The 22,848-nt window shown below is 27.0% G+C and overlaps 2 protein-coding genes across 3 annotated transcripts in view; one reads left to right on the top strand and one right to left on the bottom strand.

Moving 5' to 3' along the window:
• Positions 1 to 2,450, top strand: part of Alg7 (Alg7 dolichyl-phosphate N-acetylglucosaminephosphotransferase) — a 37,178-nt gene extending 34,728 nt beyond the window's left edge. The window contains exons 7-8 of one of the 2 annotated variants that reach the window (XR_012756911.1): positions 493 to 660; positions 2,150 to 2,450. Coding sequence is in view for 1 of the 2 variants with exons in the window: in XM_075369956.1 (XP_075226071.1) it covers positions 493 to 567 (75 nt within the window). In the remaining variant the exon portion in view is untranslated. Of the gene's footprint in view, positions 1 to 492 lie in introns of both variants that reach the window. The other variant, XM_075369956.1, reaches the window with a different exon arrangement.
• On the bottom strand, positions 2,448 to 19,886 carry LOC142326874 (uncharacterized). The gene is made up of 7 exons (XM_075369607.1): positions 19,779 to 19,886; positions 18,790 to 18,939; positions 12,669 to 12,796; positions 11,833 to 12,006; positions 9,281 to 9,417; positions 5,157 to 5,295; positions 2,448 to 2,509 (listed from the first exon to the last, which is right to left on the bottom strand). The coding sequence occupies exons 3-7, from the start codon at positions 12,730 to 12,732 to the stop codon at positions 2,448 to 2,450; spliced, it is 576 nt and encodes a 191-aa protein (XP_075225722.1). The 5' UTR covers positions 12,733 to 12,796; positions 18,790 to 18,939; positions 19,779 to 19,886.
• Positions 19,887 to 22,848: the final 2,962 nt, after the last annotated feature.

The raw sequence follows: 22,848 nt of genomic DNA on the forward strand, positions 1-22,848 counted from the left end.
ACATTTATCATTGCTGTTAAAAAATTAAAAATATAATTTGTGGTTATCTTCTAAAAATTTCAGAATGTTTGAGTTTTGTGGTAACATGTTAATAAGACAAACCAAAGAATATTTTATTTTTATTTCATTATAATATTAGTGGTGTAATCTAATGTGCCAGTTTTTAATCTAATTCTGCCAGTATTCTTGTTTTTTTCTCCCTAGTTTTAAATAGAAAGTACTGAACCTATTTTAACTTTTAATTTCATTTTAAAATACATTAAACATTAAAATGAGGTTAGAAACATCATTCTTGAACTTTTTTTGTTTCTAATAATATTTATATTTAGTGTTAACATGTTTCATCATGATGTTCAATAAATGTAATTAGCCAATTTTTATAAGTTGTAATCACTGACAAATGCATTTACAGATTTAAAAGTATATAATGAGTATGTGGATTAATGTATCTTTAACAGATTTTTTCTGAATAATTTATTTTCTTGTTCACAGGTTTTATGCACTTGTATAGCTTTCATTATCAGATATCCACTGGCATCATATTTCTATGACATTCCTTCATCATGACAAAAGTTTAAAATTAATTAACTTTGGAATCAAGTAGTTTAGAACAAACTTAAAAAAGAATAAACAAGTTCATATAGTTCTAACAACTACCAAGTATGAATTGGGTATTTTGTATAATTGTGTATATTTAATTAAAAATGTTTAATTTTAGGCTTACTAAATGTTTCATTTATTGTTGCCCGATTAACTGAATTTATTTATTTTTTAGTGCTGCATTTATTTTTTAGTCAGTGCCCCTCGCTTTATTCTTCATCATGCCTTATCTGGCCTTCTTGTTTATTTGTTATTAGTGGTTATACTTTATGTTTTATCTATCTATTTCCAGTTTTCAATAAATTGAGTTTCTTCAAATCTGCTTGATTGTTGATCTGTTCATTTATGATCGTTGAATTTGTTACTTTTTAATTTGAAGATTTCTAAAATGTTCATTCTTCTTCCTTTAATACAGTTGTAAATTAATTTAATTAATTAGATAATTCCATTTTCATTGGTGTAACTGCTTCTGTTATTAAATGCTTATACTGTTTTTGATTTTTAAAGATCTCATGTGTTCGCTATATTTTTATTTTCTTCCCATTTGTGCAGTCTATGTTGCATTGGATTTACATTTTAGCTTGTATATACCATTACTGTTATAAATATCTTTTTCTTCTATATTACTATTAGAAATATTTTTTAGTGTATTATTTGTATTTATAGCAATTTTTATATTATATTTACTAAAGAATTTTTTAATTGATAAATTTCTTTTCCCATAAATGTTAATTTACTTTTCATTTAAAGGTTTCTTTTATTGTTTGTAGTTTTAATTACATTTCTTTTATTTCTATTTTTATTCATTTTTCTGATCATTTCTTTTTTACACCTTTATTTCTGCTGTGTGAAAAATAGTGTTTAACTCTTTTTTTTTATGCTGGTTTCTTTAATAGTAATTTATGTTCCATTGGGTGATTCGAATTGTAAGATATTATGTTATCTAAATAAGTTTTTTTTCTATATATTTCAAAATGTAGATTATTATTCTTTCTTTTTATTGTGATGTCTAGAAAATTATTGTCGCTCTCTTTTCCCATTTATATTTTATGTTATGGTGAAATTTATTCATTTCTTTCAGGATTTTTTCTTCATTATTATTTATTTATTTTTTAGATACTAATAATAGTGTGTCATCCATGTATCTAATATATTTTAAGCAACTGTATTTTTTCATGACATCTGGTATATTTTCCTTAAAAAATTCCTTTTTAAGATATTTTTAATTAAGTTTGATAATCAGGTTTAATACAAATTCAAGAAATGGAGAATATCTTTCTTTTTAGGTAACTATCAATTTTATAATCTTGTTTAGTCATATTTAAATTAAAACATTTGATAAAGACATTTTTTGTTAAAAGATTTGTTTTTAAAGATTGTAAATCTTTACCAACTGCCTTTTTTCTTTCTAGAAACCTAATCTTGTATTTTCACTTATATACTCTTTAAGAAAGTATCTTTGTTGGAATGTAGCATTTATCAGGTTAATAATAATGATAAAGCTCTAGTACCGATAATTAGAAATTTATAGATTTCTCACTAATTTCAGGAATTCAGAGATTTTAGTACATCAATTTAAAATTGTTGGGTAGAACATACAGAATTAGTAATAGAGAATATCTGTTTGTATTCAGGTAAAATAATCAGCAAAAGATTAAACACTAATTTGCATGCAGTTTTATTTATCAAAAACATTTTTTATTCAAATACAGAAGCTATTAAAGCAAGAAAAAATACAATAATCTGAAGAATTTGAACAATGTTTCTGTAAATCCTGTTTAAAATTGAATTTAAACTCAGTGTATATACAATCGCATGAAATAAGATTTCTTTTTTGTTAAGTAAAACTATATTTTTTGTATTTTTTCCAGTTTACCATTGATTCCTATTCCAGAATCATGCTCTTCTTCTGAAAATAATGGATAGTATTAGAAAAGTATAAATGGAACAGACACACTTAACCAAACTGGGGTTAATAACAACCTTAATAGTTGATAAAACTTAAAAATAAGTAATAAATAAAAATGAAAAAAAATCCAATTTAAGTTTTACGTAAAGCAGAACTGCTTATCTTTATAAGGATAAAAACTTTTTTGCTTAAAATACTACCCCAATACATCCTAGTAGTATGTGTAAAATATATAATATATACTCTACGTATAATATTTTATAATTTTTCAGCAGCATATATTTGATGTGAGTTTGTACAAGTTAAAATAAATTGAAAAGTATTTTAAACATAAAATGTTTTATCCTTATAAAGATACGCATTTCTGCTTTATATAACACTTAAATTGTTTTTTTTTTTTTTATTTTTATTTTTATTTATTACTTATTTTTAAGTTTTATCAACTACCAAGATTGTTATTAACCCCAGTTTGGTTAAAATACATCCTGATTGTAGATCATTAATTCTTCAGTAAATCTACAGTTATAGGTTCTGACCCTGTTACATCCTCATGCTGAGATTTCTGAGACTTCATGAAATCTGGTACTAAGTCTGTCTGTGAACTAGCTCAGAAGCTCAGTTTCCTCTCTGATGGCTGCAATGTAAGCCAAATAGCTGATGTGCCTGTTAGAGAAAGCTAGATAGTTCTTATCTCCTTAATAATAATGAAATAAGGAAAAAATTATTGTATGATACAGTACACACTATTTTATACAAATTTATCAATAAACTGTGATATATTTATTGATGCTGAATCATCTTCAGTTTTTTTGTAATCAGTATGATAAATTATCAGTATCAGATACTGGTCTTTTCCTTTAAAGAAACCTGATTTACACCTTGATTGTTACATTTGGTTAACAGGCTCAGTTAACAGAGTTGCTATTAAAATATACTTAATAGATTTTATATTTTATGAAAAAAAAGTATAAATATAAAAATGTGAATAATATGAATATAAAAAATATGAATATCTAAATAAATATAAAACTTGTTTAATTCTATAAATAATAGAATAAATTTTTGTATAATTATAAATATTACAGTTATGGCAGCTAAGAAATGTAGGAAAAATGGTGAGTTAGCAATTAGAATGTCTGTGTGAAATTAACAGTTGATGATTTCAAATGATCATAGCATTTTGTACTCTAGTTTCAAGATACTTTACTATTTAAAAAAAGCTGATAATGATAGTATCATAAAAAAGAGAATTACTAGAAAAATGTTCAACAAAGCCTCATGCCATCAAAGACTATTTTACTGGATTAAAATATATTTAATATTAAACACATACTTTATATGTTGTTAAATAATGATGCTGAGACGAAAAAAAGGCAGGTTTTCTTTATAAATATGAAGGAAAACTGTTTTGGATCCGCAACTTGCATAGCAGAATCCATTCCAAAAACAGATATAAGTTTAAGAGCTTCAAGTATTACTGAGTTTCTGAATAAATATCATACATAAGGTCAATAAACAGTATAATTACAACACTTACATGTTACTAGATAGATGTTGCTCTTATCAAAGACATTCAAGAGGATGATTGGGAACACCTAACATTCAAGAGTGGGCATACATAATTAAAGAGTAAAAAGAATAATCAAGTTTTATAATGAAAAGAAATGTTCATAAGAAATGCTTTGTTTAAAAACCGCACAAGGAAACATGTTGAGATAACAAGAATATGAAATAGGTATCTATTAGCAAAAATAAGATTTGTATTGAAGAAAGTTAAAAGAGTGAAGAAAATAATTAGATAATAAAAAATAACAGTTAGAAAAGAATGCAAAGGAAAAAGTTAATTCAATTAACAAAGATACTAATTGAAATTATTACTGAATAAAAAAGCAGCTATGTGTATAGATTAAAGAAATAGGAATAGGCAAATGTGCTAATTATTCCTAATCTGTTTTAATAAATGTATGTTGTAAAAATAATCTAGAAAAGGATGAAGGCATCACCACTGAAGGAAGGAAAATAAATTTATAAGTGTAATGTTCACAAATGACAGTGGTATTAGGAGATGAAACAGAGGATATCCAACAAATGATTTGAAAACATGAGGGAATACTAAATGTAAATGAATACTAAAAAATAAAATTAGTGTTATTAGGAAACAAGCATCTACAAGGAAGAACTTAACATGTTAAACGGTAAAGATGCTGAGGAAGCATATTAACAAAGATTGTAAGGATGAAAATGTAAGAATGAAATAATAAAACTAGAACTGTAATGGCTAATCAGTAGAAATAAACGACTACCTAGAACAAATTATTTTTAAAGCGTAATCAAAACAATCTAGATTGAGGATTCAGTTGGTTGGTCATTTGAAGAAGAGTTAATTAAAATAATGTCAGAAAGGGCAAAGAGTAGATGGAAAATAGTAAAAATTGAGGAAATCTGAAAGGAAATAAAAGCTATAAAGTTTTAACTGAATTGGAAGAGAAGGGAGACGTAGATGTGCATGGGACCTGACTCAGGACAGATAACCATGTGTAAAATAATAGACTTTTATAAACATATGAGGAGTTTTTCTCTACCATAAAAATGACATATAATATTCTAAGTAAGTAACATAAATTAATGAAAATCAATGAACACTTACTACACTGAGGAGAAGACAAAGAATTTACTGTTCCGTTTCTTCTTGGCTGTTGATACTGAGATAATGATTTTGCTGATCCATCTATTGATTCTTCAAAATACAATTGTCTATACTTTGGCAGTTTTGGTTCCTCTAGATTCTGAAAATTTTAACAAATGTTAATGTTGCTTTAGCATGAAAATTTGGAACATTTTGTTTCAATCTTAATCTATTTTAATTTTCTTCAATACACATGGATGCACTAAATAAATATGTATAAAATAATTCATTATAAATTTATTGTAATAATAAAAATTTAGTTGCTTGGAATTTGTTACTTTAAAAAGCTACAAGAAATATTTAATTATTATTTTATCATTGTAAATATAATTTAATTTTAAAATTACAGTCAGGTGCAGACTAAATGTTTCAATATTTTTTATAAAAATAATTAATAGTAAAAGTATTTTTTAAAAAAGCAATTGTAATTTAACATGTTTTTTTATTCCATATTTAACATAATACAAAATTTAGAACATAAAGTCAAAAACATATATTGTGACAAAAAATATTTTTTTTAATTATCATCATATAGATGACATTATAGGTATTACAATTGTCATAACATCATTCAAAATACTAGTACAGTATATTAAAAACTAAAATCACAATAATTAATTTATAAAATAATATAGATTTCATGATAAAAGTAATCACACTAAGAACAGAAACAACAGCTACAGTTGCAGTTACACATGTATTTCAACTTCGCAGCTTCGCCCTTCCTATGTGGTTACTTGCGTTTCCCATAGTCATCTATATTTTTATTTTATGTTTTTTAGCCAAGTAATCGGAGGTGCAGCCAGTCACACATACACGTGGCAGTGACTGTGTTGGTTGAGCCACAGTGCTATATCTTTGCACTCCTTAAAAAACCCAAAAATGGTTTTTAGATATTTATCTGAAAAGTATTTGCAAGCTCAAAATCGACTGAATATCATTTACTATAGTAGAGATTGAGAAAATTTACAATCATCATTCAAATTTTTTTTTACCTTTCTTCATCCCCTTTCAAGGTCAAATTTCAAAAATCTAGAAATTGGTTTATTGATATGAAAATTATTACTCACCAAAAATTAGGTTGATTTCTTCATTTGTTACAGAAAAATAAAAAAAATAACAGGGTTTCAAAAAAATTCAAAAATCCATTTTAACCCTTGAAACACAGAATTTTAAAAAATCTAGAAATTGGTTTTCAGATATTCACAATCATTCAGTTAGAACCCAGCTCACACAGTGATAGACACTCACAGTTCACAATTCTTAAAGTTGGTGCTTCAACCGGCAAATCTCCAGTACTACATACATACACACACACACACACACACATATATTTTTTTCAAAATTTTTTTACATGAAATATATAAAAACCTTATCAGTTATGCCAAGAAATATGGGTAAAAATTTGGTTGCAATTGATCCGGTATTTTTTGGGTTTTTTTATTTTATTTTATATAATAGTATAGATTTAAACAAAAATTTCATTAGAACACTAAAAATTCTTCAAAAGAATAAAAAGCTGCCATAACAAGTTCATACTTAATTTTACTTTTAAATTCTGTTTGAGGTAGCTTCTTAATGCTATCAGCAATCTTCTTTTACAATTTTAAAGCCCAGTAATTAGTATTTTTTTGTCAAGATAGCCTATTGAACTTAATGTGTAACAGACCATCACTTCTGATTGTATGTAAACGAACATCATGATTTGTAATAAGCATTACATTAACATATAACATACGTCCTTATAATATATGTTCATGAAAGAAACCTATAAGTGTTTCTTTCAGAGTATGAAAGTATGAATGAATATAATAGATTAAACACCAATATTAAGCCAAAAAGATACACATACTCATATACTTATTTTATTCTAAGAAAGTTACTAAAATCTATGTACAAATTTATTTTCAAAGTTATTTAATCTGAAAAATATCAGATTGATTATCCTTTTCTTAAATAAATTTATTAATCATCTATCTCTAATGCAATAGAACTAAATCTATCCAAAACTTTTCTGAAATAAGAAACAAAGTTTTGCAAGTATTACTAGTTGAAAATTAATTATTTCAATTAGTTTTTAAAATGCAATACATAATTTGTGTTGTTTTATTAATAATATTCAAAAACAAATTTTTGTAATCATTAGATTCAAACTAATGTCCATCGTCTAAAATTAATATATTATTATGAAACTTCTTTTCAAAAATAAAAGTACATTAAATTTTATGCTCCAGATTTTCATATTTGTCATAAGAAAAGTAAGCAAGGATGTGGAGTGGTAAGAATTTCAATCTGATAATAAATATACCCAGTGCTGTTAGCTACATCTGATTAGACAGTAAATATTTCATATACAGGGTAATTTACCACGTTATTCCAAAACTTTGGTAGCTCATTCTACAAGTAAAAATAAAGAAAAAAGTACTACAAGAAATAAACATAGGAAACGCTTCGTTAACAAGTTATGGCTGGTGAAAATTTTCGCTCAGATTTCATCTCCTCCAGTGTAATGAAGCCTTACAGAAATTCTTGGGAGAGAAAAGTATCAGCTAATTTGATGCTTTCATATGAAATTCAAAATGTCAAATTGAAAAAAAATGGGTCTGAGAACTGTAACTTCTATCATATTTTAGAAAACCGGCAAAAAATGGGTGTTGAAAAATGCACTTTTTATGTTTGACTTGTAATAACTTTGTTAAATTGCCTAAACAGATAAAACACTTTAAAAAAACTTGTAGGAAATTTATTTCTAAACAAAATAATATAAATAAAGTAAACAGAAAGTGAATAACAGTTAAATAATATGGACTTTTATTTAGAGCAATACAGTGTTAAATTTAAGTGGAAAATGATTTTCAAATCATAACTTAAATATAATTTTGCAAGTTATGCAGGAAAGCTACTTTTAATAATTCAGCGAACCAACTTCTATAAATCTTGAATAACGCTTATACAAAGAATCTATTCATTTTTTAAATCTCAAAAATCTAACTAAATAGGACCTTTAGAGCTTCCCTGCAATATCTGTTATATAATAATAAAAAAAAAATTTGCTCATCACAACTACATTAATATACAACTGATAATCTTGAGTTTATAATGAAGTCTACACATGTGTTTCATATCATCAGCAGTTGTGAAATTGTTTTTGTAAAAGAAAAAAAATGAAAATAATAAAGTTAACTCCATTTAAAGGAATTCATAAAAATATAATTGCTTAGAATTTGAAAAAAAAATTGGTTATACTTGCAAGAAATTATAATCAGTCAAAATGAGGAATTCAGAATCTGAACTCTAAGACATTCCCTTTATCAGATTTGTGTAGACAATGAAAAATATAATTGTGAACAGATTAAATTGTTACGTACATTTTACAGGAATTTTATACTTCATTTCCTAGATATTTTATCTTTATATTTGACCATACATAGTATTTTTTATTGGACAGTAATAGATAACTGTTTTGTTAATAGTTCTTGCACTGCAAAAATCATGTTTATAAAACTCACAAACAATGACTACAATCCACAAGAGTAATGCCTATAAATTTTAATTCACACAGTAATGACAATTAATTTTTATATAAAACTGGTAGAATTCTTTTTCAACTAGACATCCTATTGTTAGGCTTGGCTTATAATAGTAAGCTGTTCTTTCTTTTTCCTGTTTAGCCTCTGGTAATTACCTTTCAGATAATACTTCAGAGTATGAGTGTAAATGAAGTATAATCTTGTACAGTCCCAGTTCGACCATTCCTGAGATGTGTGGTTAAAAAACCCAACCAAAGAATACTAGTATTCAAATCTGTGTAAAAATAACTGACTTTATTAGGACTTGAATGCTGGAACTTTTGACTTTCAAATTAGCTGATTTGGGCAGATGCATGCACCACTAGACCATGCAGTTGGGTTAACAGTAAGCTGTTATCTTATTATAACAGTACTGTATCCAAACAGTACATAACAATACTCTTATCCCTTATTATGCAATAAACTGAAATATTTTTAATGTGTTTATTTGTATTAATAAAATTTTATGTTATGAATATGCAACATGTGGAAAAAAAATGTTAGTTTGTACATTACCTGTTGAATTTCACTCATAACTTTCTCATGACTTCTTTTTACAATCAAAGAAGTAACAAATATAGAAACAAATATGATTGACAACAGTAGTAATATACTACACAAGATTATCAGACCAATATATGAATTATTTTCTCCTGAAAAAATTAAAAAATTGTGTTATATGAACAATTAATTTACACAATAACATATTAATTACTGCAAAGAACACTGAAGAGAAAATACTGAATATTAATGCTGATATTTTAGTCCATATTTATTATTTAAAACTAACACCAATACCCTGAAAAAGGTAATGTTCAGATTCCCATTCAAGGAAATCATGTAACCTAACTTTAATCTGTGATAGCAATCTTATATGAGCTGTTTATTTGTTGATGTTCTGGAACGAACAGATACCATTGATTAGAAATATTATGTTAAATACTACGAGAATTCATTCAGGGTGAAACCATTTTCCAAATACATGGTGTGTTATCCCACTTCAACAAAGTAAGAGATATATTAAATTCTCTTACTTCCAGAAAAATGGATAGATTGAAGGAATGGCGAGTACTTTTTCCACAACTTACCCACTGGACATTTTCTTCTGTTGCTTCATAAAGTTCAGTGTTTAAAAAATCTGCAGCAGATGTTGAAAACAGGATAACTGACATGTATCAATTTCTTACCTGCAAATCTAGCTGTTCTGGCTGATGGAACTGAGACTTCTGGTGGTGCTGGTTTCTTATACAGCAGAAAGCAAGGTCCATTGGTACTTTCAGAAAGAAATCGAAGGAAGATTTTTCACCGAAAACTGATCAGGGATACTACATTCGATATGGGTGACACATATCTGAAAGCGAAAATGATGATGAAATGACCCCCGCCATGCCATGGCAAACAATACCAGTACTGTTTATTCCAGCTGCAAATGATTTGTCCCTACTAATAAATACAAAAACCTACATACAGTGAATTCAGCACTATTTATTGATATAATAACGGTCTTTGGCACTGAAGACCATAAATTATTATTAAATAAGTTGGGGTACAAGGTTTACTTCACAATTGGTTTGCTAGTTATTTGAACAAGAGTCAACAGTGCACTCAAGGGAATGACAAATATAGTAATGAAGGGGTTATAATCCGTAGCTTCTGCAAAACCTCTGTGGTAAGCTCTTTTAATGGAAAGGCACAGCAGCTTTTGTTGAAGTATTATTTTTGTCCTGAATCCCATATTCTGTACAATCAAACGATTTTAGACCTGGTTTGATTTCAATACTACTAGTTTGATAAAAATTATTTAGTCCTAAGTAGCAAAACAATATACTTGACTTTTAGTATAAGGAAAATTTTTTTTATACAGTATTTTTGTGCTTCACATTAACTGTGATAACAAGGCGATGTATGTGTGTCTGAAAATTGAAAGAGTAGAAGAATTTAAATATTTAGGGCTTACAGTTGATCCTAGTTTATGGAAAGGTCATGAAATGCAGATAAAAGGAGAAATGTATATCATATATGAAAATTGTGACCATATAAGACTAACTAGTTGGCTCTAACTTGGATACAAACTTTGCTAGGGAGGCACTTTTATACCTACTCCTCAGCCTATTACATTACAAAAAAGTACATAAGAATTATGTTGAATAAGTCTAGGAGAGAACACTCAGACCTGTGTATAATTTAGAGACATTCGTATTTATAATTTTAGGAATATTCATAAATATCTTAATCAAAATGACTATACTTCAAAATTATTTTACATGCACTGCACTTCATCTTTACAATCAACCCATTAAGAACCAATTATACAGAAATAAGAAAATTCTTAATTTAAAGAAGTGGTTCCTTTTATAATATAAGATTTACATTATTTACCAATTCATGATATTTACTAAAACATTTAACAATACAATAGAAAACCTAAGTTATTTAGCAGAATTATTAGTTAAATTTTTTAATAAATATAACAAATAAATTTATTTACTGATATTATAGTTACGTAATTCATTATTTATTTACTACTTTATAATAATTTCTAATGCCTTATTAAGTCAACAATTTAAAATTTACTTTAGAATGTACTTTTTTGATTTTCTACACTTTTTCATAAAAGGTAATTTAATAAATTTGTGTGAATAATGACACAATAACTGATGGAAATCCCAGACTAGTTTTCCTAAATTTATAGGATCCTAAATTGGTCAAATTTCATGAATAGTAGTAATATTATGTATTTCATTGTTTATATTTGGATTAATTTAGTTTTAATGTAATGATAATGTGATTCTTTTGCATATTTGTTTAGTTTTCCTTAATGTTCATAATAATGTCTAGATTGATCTGATGTCTATATTTTGATATATATTTTAATGTTGACCAAATATTCAGAGTGTATATTAGTATTTTACAAACTCTTTTGTAAGAAATCTAGTAAATAAAGTGAAATAAAGTCAATAAAAAATTATGTAAAATATATATATATATTTTTTTTCTTTTTAAGGATCAGCCTCTTTTTTATTCTTACATTTTGGTTAATCAACAAATTCTAAAATCTAATAACTAACCTCCTGTCTGTTTTTCAGTTATCTGTAGTAACTGTTGAGGAACATTTAGTTTTTCCCCGTTAATTCCGACTAAAGACAGTTCACCATTATTTAAAGCTCGTACTAATTTTGGTAGAACATCATTCACAGTAACTGGATTAGTATTTATTAACTGCATTGTCACCATTATACTACCTGAAAGAAGAAAATAAATATAAGTCTGCATTTGCAACACAAGTGGTGCAATACCACTCAAATTTTATGTTTATTTATATTATGAAACCATATTCTATTGATAAGCAATCATTTAGTTCTCCTATGAGTATGCTTTTATCCTTTAAAAGCAATATTTTTACACAGTTTTTGATAAAACTGATGCTTCCGTACATCCAGTGAATAAATAAAAGCTTTTCAGGATGTATATCTGTTGGGGTTATTATGTAAATTTTAACTTAATTAAGCTTAACTTACCAATCTATAAATACTGATTTGTTTATTTATTTATTTATTTACATGTATGCACATCTATTACATTGAAAGTTCTGACTTCCAAGAATTAATAAGTGAAACAAGAGAAGTAACTAACAAGATAAAAATGTACAAAAGTATCATAGTCATATATACAGGAATGTAAAGTAAATAAAAATTATTTTTTGTAAATTATTTCATTGAATAATTTTTTTGCCAAGGTAAATTTATTTCAATAAAGTTATTATTTTTAAGTAATAATTCTCAATAATTGCTGCAGAAGGCTCAGCATGGAAAATTTTAACCAGTTAAAGGAACTTAAAAATCGTCCAATTAACATACACAAAAATAATAATGTCAAATGTGATAATATATAGAATTCAAATTACCTGGCAATACCGATAAACTCTCAAACATTCCAGGTGGAATTTTCAGTTGCGTAATTAGTTGCATTTTTATGCTTGTTTCAAATTCTTCTTTTTTGTCATTCACTATAAGATTGTAATCTTCATCAATTCTAAAAGGAAAAGCATCTTAAAAAATGTGTACATGTCTTTACGTATGCAACACTAATTTCATGTCATAAAGATCAAGATAAAGCAAAAATGAATAGAAAAATTTTTAACTTCAAATTATAACCCTATAATATTCTCATACATTCGTGTTCTAGCTTGATTTTTTTTTATCGTATAGCTGTCAGTCAGCAGTATTGTTTGATTAAATACATATCTTTAAGAATTAATTAAGTAAACATTTTTTTAAGAAATTTACAACAAATTTTTTTCTGACATTTTATTACAGTGTGAAATCATAACCCCCATATTGGATATGTAACAAAACTTTTCTTTCTACAGACCCATAGTACTGCATGATCAGTTACTCAGCATTTACACATAACAGCTATTCTTTTTATTAGCAGTTGCTTAGTGCAGTTAGTATTTAATGTCTTATCTCTGTAGTATTTTTGTTTATTTAATAATTTAAAATTTTAAGATCAATCAAAGTTACAAGAGGAACATATGAAACTGATTTCTCTATTATGCTTCATTAATTTCTTCTTTTAAAGATTCAGCATGTAATATTAGTCTAAGATCCAGCAGCTGATTTCTACAAGTATCTATTTTTTCAATGAAACTCGATTAAAATGAATGATTTAATACATTACTGCCGGGTTGCCTAGCAAAAATTAGCCGCAATTACCTTAAATGAATTATATTGTAATTAATTTATTTTAACGAATTGCAACTATATTTTTTTAAAGTGAATTAAACGTCATTTGAAAGAAAATGATGTGAAGAATGTAAAAAAAATGGTTGCAGTTCTCAGTCAGCGGCAACCTCCAAGTTGTCAGGTGTAAACAGGTATGTTATTGCTTATTATTTACCCTCATCGTGATTTTCAAAAAAATTATATACTAAATTGAAGTTTAATTTTTTCTATAGATGATAAACATGGTTGCTTGTAAAAAAGTGGCTGCAAGTAGTGGCTGCCATTATTTGAACTAATTACTTTCAGTCTGGATGAGTGTGAACAAAGAGAAGGAATGCGTGCTCTGCTTCATGTTGCAAACAAGGACACAATGTGGTTTAGTTAAAGTAATAATGTTTTTTAATTTAACATGAAGCAGTGCATGCATTCCTTCTCTATCGTTCACACTCATCGAGAACTATATCAATGTATTACAAACTTAAATAATATTTATAAAAATGTTCCCATCAAATTCTGTTTGCAGATTCATTAGGCTGAATTTACATTTATATTTGTTTATATAAAATCTTTCCAAAATTTCTAATTTTTTATTATTATGTTCGTGTTTTCAATGTTTACTTTTTTAATTATTTCTAAATTATTTTACAATAGTTATATTATGTTTGTTAATTATTAATTGACCTGAAATGTTTATTTTATTGATGTATTTGGAATTGTATTTTATATATATATTATCGATCAATGAGGTATCATATCCATTCTTTATAGCTAGCTAAATTCTTTATTTCATTATACAAGTCTTGTTTATCATTTGTGTATCTTATTGCTCTATTATCATGTTTTTAAAAATATTAATTTTTTGAGACCAAGGATGGTTGGAATTTTTGTTTATAATAATTTCATTTGAGGTAAGTTTTTTTTTATATACTCCAGTTATATGTTAAAGGAAATTTTAAATAACATTTTTAATTAAAAAAAAATTATTGACTGAACAAATATTTGTTTTAAAAATTTTAACGTGTAGTATGTATTCTAATGTGTAAATGTAAAAAAGAAAAAAATTAAAAAACATTACTGAAGATGGGCTTAGGTCCGAAAGCTCTTTAATAAAAAAAAAGTAAGGTAAGAGTATTTTTTAATTCTGTACTTTATGGAGTGGCTGAATAAGTTTATATTATATAATTAGCTGTAATGAATATATAATTAGCTATAATGAAATCTCTACACAACGAAATCAAGAATCCCAGGAAAAAATTTGTTAAATAGAGATTTTCATTATATAGAGATAACAAGAATTCCCAGTCTAATATTTTTTACAAATATTTTATTCCTTTTTATGATGAATTAAAATTAAGTACAGTTTTTTTCTTAATAGAGCTATAGAAAAAAATGTAAATGTATTTTTTTATGTCATACGTTACATATTAATCTAATACATTCGACATACAAGAAGTATAAGTTGTATAAAAAGTATGTATCTCAGGTAAGAATTTACCTTGTACTTAGAATGGATGTAGGCTGAGTTGTACAAGCTAATTAAGCTTGTACAACTCAGTTGTAGGTTAGCATCTGCATTTTTATTTCTAGCACATAATTTTTCCACAACAATAATACAAAAAATGAATATACTAACTTTTTTAATAAACTGATTAAAAACACTAATCCTAATGCATTTTTTAGTTATTTTGATAGGTAATGTTTAAGTATATAATTTTTAATACAGAATTAATTTATTCCTTGAAAAAGTGAGTAATTTTCTGTTGTTTTCTGTGTTTGAATAATGTACTACATTCAAAAAAAGTTTCAGATTTATTTAAACATTCAAAATACTGTCACAAACTTCATCCTTGAGCTGTAGTCCAAGCCTAATTGCTTTAAATGACTGTAAAATCTCATCGTCCATTGGTAGGTTTTCTCTCCTCCTGCTAGTATTCGCAATTTTCATTATAATCATCATGTTCTTCTTCTTCTTCTACTAGTTCAGAGAACTTACTAACACTATGAAGTACGCCATCATCATCTGGAAAATCAGAAACGGTAACCTGTTCATCAGTAGTGATGAAATCTTCCAGTGTAACTTCATTACTGAAATTTCCAGTTGTTTGGAGTATATTACAATGACATTTTAACTGTACTAGTGCCATATTAAATTCTTCATTCCATTCTGGTCATGGTGGTACACCAGCTTTACCAAAAACAATGGAATATTGTTTCATCGTTAACATTATTGGTCCATACTTTTTATAATCTAGAAATGCATTTCCAGAGGTCAACAGTATTAACAGGGACAGTCTCGTTGTTTTCTACAATGGTTACAATTTCTTTCAGGATATTTTTCGTCAGTGCAATTTAAGATTTTTAATTACCCCCTGATCCATTGGTTGTAGAATTGACATTAAGTTTGGTGGGTAAAACACAACATTTACATTATTTAATACAGAATTAATGTCTTGAGGATGTACCACACAATTATCAATAAAAAGTGATATTTTTCTTTTTTGTCTGGTATCTGTTTGTCCAACTTTTTTACCCAATCTGTAAAAATATTGGTAATCATCCACGCCTTTTTGTTAAATGTCTAGTCTGCACTAACACTACAGCCGCTAACACTGTAATTCTTAGTTTACTTTGTTTACCACCAAAGAATGGATCATTTTTAAAAGTTAATGTTTTGTTGGGTAAACATTTGAAAAATAGATCCATCTCATCCACGTTGATTATGTCTTTTCGCGGATGTTCTTCTAAAATCATTTTCAACACAGTCTGCCTCCAAGTTTCACTTACAGTCACTTATGCTGGCACTTGCACTTTCTCCAGAAATTACTTTATGAATAACACAATGCTTTTTTAACTTTTCTAACCACCCATTGCTGGTCTGGAAATCTTTGTGACCTAATGTGGCTCCAAATTCAAAGGCTTTTTCTTTAATTAATGTCCTGGGTAACAGACATTTTTACCATCACTGTCATCAATTTTAAAATGGCTTTGTCAATATCATCATATATGCTACCTTTGATTTTTTCTCATCAAAGTTGCAATGACAGAAAAATTGTGTTAGCAATAAAACAAGGTAAAACATGCTGCATGAACGATTTTATAGCATTTTTCATTTCTAAAGCATACTATAACAAACTTCAAATGGTGCTATAATACTAATAATAATAATAAAAAACTAACTAATAATTAACAAAACAACAACAAATTAAATAGCTAAATCAGCTGATATTATTTACTTTAAATATTACAATATTTATTTTAAATAAATATTTTTTGATCATAAATTACTAATGAAATAAGTTTTGAAAACATACTATTCTACAATAGATGTTTAAAATGCTTCCTCTCTACAGCTTGGCAGTGGTAATAACTGTTTATAACTTGTTGTATCATGTCTGGTAGTACACAAGCAGATTTATCAATTATTCTTTTATTCAATTTCAATGTCTGCAGGCTTTGTTTTCCAAACATTATGTTTCAAGTAACTCCAAAATAAGTAATCCAATGGAGACAGGTCTAGGGGATTTGGCAGGCCATTCTATGGCTCTTCTACAACCAATCCAGCGATTTGGAAATTGTTCATTTAAAATATGTCATACCCTTAGATAATAAAGAGGTCGTGCCCCATCTTGCTGAAAACATACATTATTATTTAATTCTTGTTCAACATTTTCCCGGATATTTGGTAAAATCCTATTGGCTAACAAGTTGCAGTAAGCATCTTTTATAAGAGTGTCATCTAAAATAAAAGGCCTTACAATACAATGACCAATGATTCCCGTCCAAACATTCACTTTCTGACAGTGCTGTTTATGAGCTTCAAACATCCATCTGGGATTATTATCACTCCAGTATTGACAGTTTTGCTTATTCACATGACCATTTAACACAAAAATCATTCATTAGTAAATATTATTGAATTCGAGAAATTTGGGTCTGTGTCTAATTTTTGCATTATATCATAATACTCAACAAAGCGATCAAAATCATCTTCTGAAAGTTTTTGCGCCAGGTACAGCTTATAGGTATGAAATTTATTTGTTTTAAGAAAATTTTGAACTGAAAAATGTTGACATGAAATGACATCAACTTATGTCATGTTGGACAACAGCTTTCTGAATCAGTGAATGAGGGTCTTCAACAAAGGTCTGCTATACATCTAATGACTTGCATAAATTGTGACAGTTAACTGTTTAATTTGTTGTTGTGTTGTTAATTATTAGTTATTGGTTATTATTACCAATATTGTAGCACTGTTTAAAGTTAATTATTGTATGCATTATGAATGTAAAATGCAATAAAATTGTTCATGCAGGACATTTTACCTCATTTTATTGTTAACACAATTTTTCGACCATTGCAAATTTGAATGCTTATAACTCGATAACAAGGCATTAACAGAAAAACGGGTTTCACCATTGTTTTTCTTGTAAAATTTTAAATCAAAATCATACATCATACCTCCACCCTCCTATTCTTACTTACTTTCTCCTGTTTAGCCTCCGGGAATCATCGTTCAGGTGTTACTTCAGAGGATGAATGAAATTGATATGTATGAGTGTAAATGAAATGTAGTCTTGTACTGTTTCAGTTCGACCACGCCTTAGATGTGTGGTAAATTGAACCCCAACCACCAAAGAACACCAGTATCCATGATCTAGAATTCAAATCCGTATAAATTAACTGACTTTACTAGGATTTGAACGCTGGAACTCTCGATTCCCAGTTCAGCTGATTTGGAAAGAAAAACCCCGATGGGTTCCACCTTCCTATTCAAACAAATTTAGTTTGATTCAATATGGTGGATTCAAGATGGCGAACAAAAATTAAAAACCCACCATAATGCAAATTTTTTTTTAACTATGTAGAACACCATTTCTTTATGCCTCCAAATATCTCTCAGATATGCAGTATAAATTTGTTTCCATACTTAAATATCACTCATAATATATATATATATATATACTAATTATATTATATTCAAATTTTCTAATTAACTCATGTGTAATTTAAAGATACAGGCTTTTAATAATATTAGAAAAATCTACACTGTACTCCAAAAAATATTAGTAAAATAACTTTGGAAAGAGAGATAAATAATTAAATACCAATGCAAAAATCAATAAAAGCTAAATGGAATATCGTAATTTGCATTTTTAAAATAATTAAATCTTATATTGTGAGACCACTGTGACCCCTAATGTATTTTTTTCTGAAAAAATACAAAATCAAAATAGTGTTAAAAACAAAGTAAGAAACTTTAGTTTATTAAAACAACTTTTTAACAGTTATGTAGAATCTTACCTGAAAAAAAAATTAGGAGAGGTCAGTGGTATTAATTCCCAATCAGGTTTCGTTGTAAGTTTTGATTCTGTTGGTATATCCTGATGAATTTCATCAACTTCATTATCAAATTCTTTAACATAGGTTTTATTTTCTTTAACTATGAATACACTAAACAAACAAGGTAACAATCATCTTAAATCGATTAGTTTTAATTTTTTTTTAAATTATCTATGCTTATAAAAAAGATAATTTGTAAAAAATTCTATTTCCACAAACATTAAATGAACTTTATATGATGAAGAAGGTCCCATTGTTTTGTCAATTACAAAACAACGTTAGTTATACAACAAAAAATTGGATCTCACTCCAGTTACATTTAAAATTTAGATTGAGTCATCTTTAAATAATCTGTTCATCAATTTTCAGAAAGGTCTCATTGAAGGTTGATATAAATATTGGATCCCAGATAAGACAGTAAACTGGCAGTTACAATAATAAATTGAAAATTCCATAATGCCGGGAATTTTTAAGGGACGAGAATGGATAGTGGATATTTATCCACTATCCATTATCTTGTTTATCCACTATCTTGCAATCAACAGTGTTAGTTCAACATTATTTTATTCTGCAATAACTAGTCGGGTACCCAAACTTACTTACGTTTAAATGCACAAAAGTTATGTAAACACTTTATACTGCTTGAAATTGTTTTTTTCTTTATTGCGTGCAAAAAATTAAATAGAATTTACTTTTGAGAGCAAACAGAGAAATTTATCAATTAAAACTATTTGTTTAATCTCTAATATTTTACAATTTTACTGGCGAGTGAAACTACAAAATATCTTTAGATGGAATCTTTAAAATTATTTCATTCTTGATCATTAATTATTTTAATTGTGGTAAAAAAATTAGAAAATAAGGAAACTAAGTTGTAAAACATGCAAATAAAACCTCAAATATTAGTGATACAAATTAAATAAATAACATTAAATGATTTACTTTCTAACCTTACATATTGGTTTATAGGACAATGACATAACACATTATTATTTTCAACATCACTAGTTATACATGAATTTGACACCCATCCTTTACTTTCAATCCATGTACGACACTGAAAACAAGCAAAAGGATTACAATTAAAGATTTTGAAAAAAATTAATGCAATGTATTATAAGAGTATTTATATATATAAATACTCTTATAAAATCATAAATCATGATATCAATAGCAATATGGTGTAGCACAGAAAGCTAGCTTGGTGTGCAGTCTTCAAATCTATGTAAAGTAAAAAAAAAAAAAAAAAAAAAAAAGATTTTTCAAAAGAAGACAAACTTTTGCTTGATATGAAAACTTTTAAGAAGTGTTATGTCTATAAAAGTGATTTTTCAAAACAAAATTCAATGTTTTATTGTAAGAGATATACAGAAAAGAACCATAATCTGTTGCTATAAAACTTTTACCTAAATGTTATATCAAATTTTAATCTTTTAAATAGTTTTATATTACAGATCATTTTAGTTAGAATAGTTTGTAAAAAATACTGTAATACTGAAAAAATATTTTTTCAAAAATTTTTTGTTGCAAAATAATTAAAATCTACTATTTAATCCACAGCTATTTTCAAAATATTACTGAACAAAAAACAGAATTTTTTATTTGATTTTATTTAATTTCCCCTATTTGTCACTAGTCAAAATTTTGTAATTGAATTTTAATTATTCCTGTTAAGCTAAAAGGCTAAAATTTTGCAAATATGCTCATTTTGAATGATAATGCAATTTGATGAAAAATATCTGGTGGAAACTAATTTCTTTCGGCTAATATCTTATAACCTATGAGACCATAGACACCTAAAAAAAAACAAACATTAATAATATTTCTATGTATTTGCATTAAAAAATTACTATAAGAAACTGCAATGCAGTGTAATTAGCAACTGGAAAAAGAATGTAATTATCAAATGAAAATAGTGGAAAAATATGTGAGAAATTAGAGAAAATAGATGGATAATTGAGTAAACAGCTATATCTAGATTGCAATGTAGAAGGCAGTATTTCTCTCAATAACATCAGAAAATTCATTGCCAAGTAAATATTGGTTGAAACATTATCGACTATACTACAAATGAGATCAGCAGAAACACAAAACAACAAGAATCTCAATTGAAATTTGACTGACAATGGCATTTATAAGCATAAGCAAAACTGAAAAAAGTTGATACTGAAATTCTAAAATCAATGTATACATTCTGGGATAAAATAAGTGAAGTTTGCACTTGTACTAAGCGATGCTATTTTAATCGATAATATATTGATTTCACAGTAGCTAAGTCATATATGCCTCATTAACTTAAACAAAAATCAACTGTACTTTTATATTGCTGGTTTAAGACTCATTTCATGAGTAAAATGACAACTTATCCTCTAAAGTCTTACTGGAATTTCTTAATTCTGGTGTACAACCTGATATTGGTAAACAACTGAACCATGATTTTTATTATCAAGAATTTTGCCATTTGTGAAAGTTGTTAAATTCAAACTAGATTTTTGGATAGTATGGCTTGCATCCACAAATATTTTAAATAGATATATCATGTTAATGTAGATTTTGATAGAGATAGGTGTACTCATGATTGAGCTACTACCCAAACAGTTTTCTGCAAAGTACAGTTATGGCACTGTTGAACAAAGAATGCTGCATATGGTTTTATTAAGGGGATGTTAACAATGCACAAAATGCAAGGCACCACTGATGATTGTGCAGTTGTTTAGGCAAAATCAAAGATATTCGCCGAAGCTCAAGTGTACATTGACGTTAGCAGACTAAAATCATTAGAAGGATTATGGATTGCAGAATTGGGCTCAATTAAAATCATTAGGATTCACCTGATAATAATGATGCGCTGATAGAAATGGAAGGAATGTGCTCACACTGTTAAAATTGAAGTGCACAAGCAATAATGAATATTTAAATTATAAAAATTAATGTTTATGTGAACTAAGAAATAGTTTATTAATTGAAAGAGATAAAATTTTAATTAGAAAATTATTACTAGAAACAAAAGTGTAGAATATATTTTTTAAAAACTTTTTTTATTAAAATAACCAATGAAGGCAAAAATTCACTGAAAATGGAAAAAAAATAATTTTTCTAAACTATCACAATAAGTTAAGATTTAATATCATTTAAATAGATTAGTTATAACAAATTACAAGATTATTTACAAGAGTATCATCTTTAAAAAAAGACAAATTAATATTTAATGAGTATGGAAATAAAATTATTTTTATCACAATCTGTTTTATTAACAATATCACAATAATCTCAGATTTAATAATATCGTAATAATAAAGGCATGAGGAGGTGTCCCTAATAATAAAATATAATGACTGAAAGTCACTTACCACAAACTATACCAATGTTCAATGTGGTCTTGCACATAACAAAAATTTCATTTTGTATTTATTAAAACTAATTATCACCTACTTGCTGCTTAATATTATTATGTTTTCCTTTGTGTTATACATGAAGGTAAAGTTTGCCAATGGTGTAATTTGTTTTATGGAGGAAGAAAGAATGTCATGATGAAGAATGAGTGGTCGCCCAACTGTCATCACAGATGAATTGACTGAAAATGTGAATGCAAAAATCCACGAAAACAGAAGACTTACTGTTTCTTAATTATCGATTGAATCTCCTTTTGTTTCTCGATCAATAATTTAAGATATTTTAACTGAAAAACTGGGTTACAGAATGTGTTCCAAATGGGTACCAAATATGTTGACAGAAACACACAAATAAAAACGTTTTGCTGCAGCTCAAACATTTTTGAGACGCTATGAAAATGAAGGTGATGATTTATGGAAACACATTGTGACTGTTGATGAAATGTGGATATTTTATTCAAATGTTGAGACAAAGCAGTAATCAATGCAGTGACGGCATTCATCATCCCCGAAGCTCAAAAATCTTAAGCAAGAAAGTTCAATGAGAAAGCTTATGGCTATGGTTTTTTGGGATGCCGAAAGGATATTGTTGATTGAATTTCTTGAACGTGGAAGAACTGTTAACGCA

The sequence above is a fragment of the Lycorma delicatula genome, chromosome 6, assembly GCF_047948215.1.
Source record: "Lycorma delicatula isolate Av1 chromosome 6, ASM4794821v1, whole genome shotgun sequence".
Lineage (NCBI taxonomy): Eukaryota > Metazoa > Arthropoda > Insecta > Hemiptera > Fulgoridae > Lycorma > Lycorma delicatula.

Excerpts from the sequence above, each read along its gene's own strand:
- LOC142326874 (XM_075369607.1), bottom strand. The coding sequence starts at position 12,732 with ATGCAACTAATTACGCAACTGAAAATTCCACCTGGAATGTTTGAGAGT. Across the intron at positions 9,418-11,832 it reads AACTGAAAAACAGACAGGAG|GAGAAAATAATTCATATATT; the intron begins GTTAGTTATTAG and ends TAATTTTTTCAG. Across the intron at positions 2,510-5,156 it reads TTTGTCTTCTCCTCAGTGTA|AAGAAGAGCATGATTCTGGA; the intron begins GTAAGTGTTCAT and ends CATTATTTTCAG.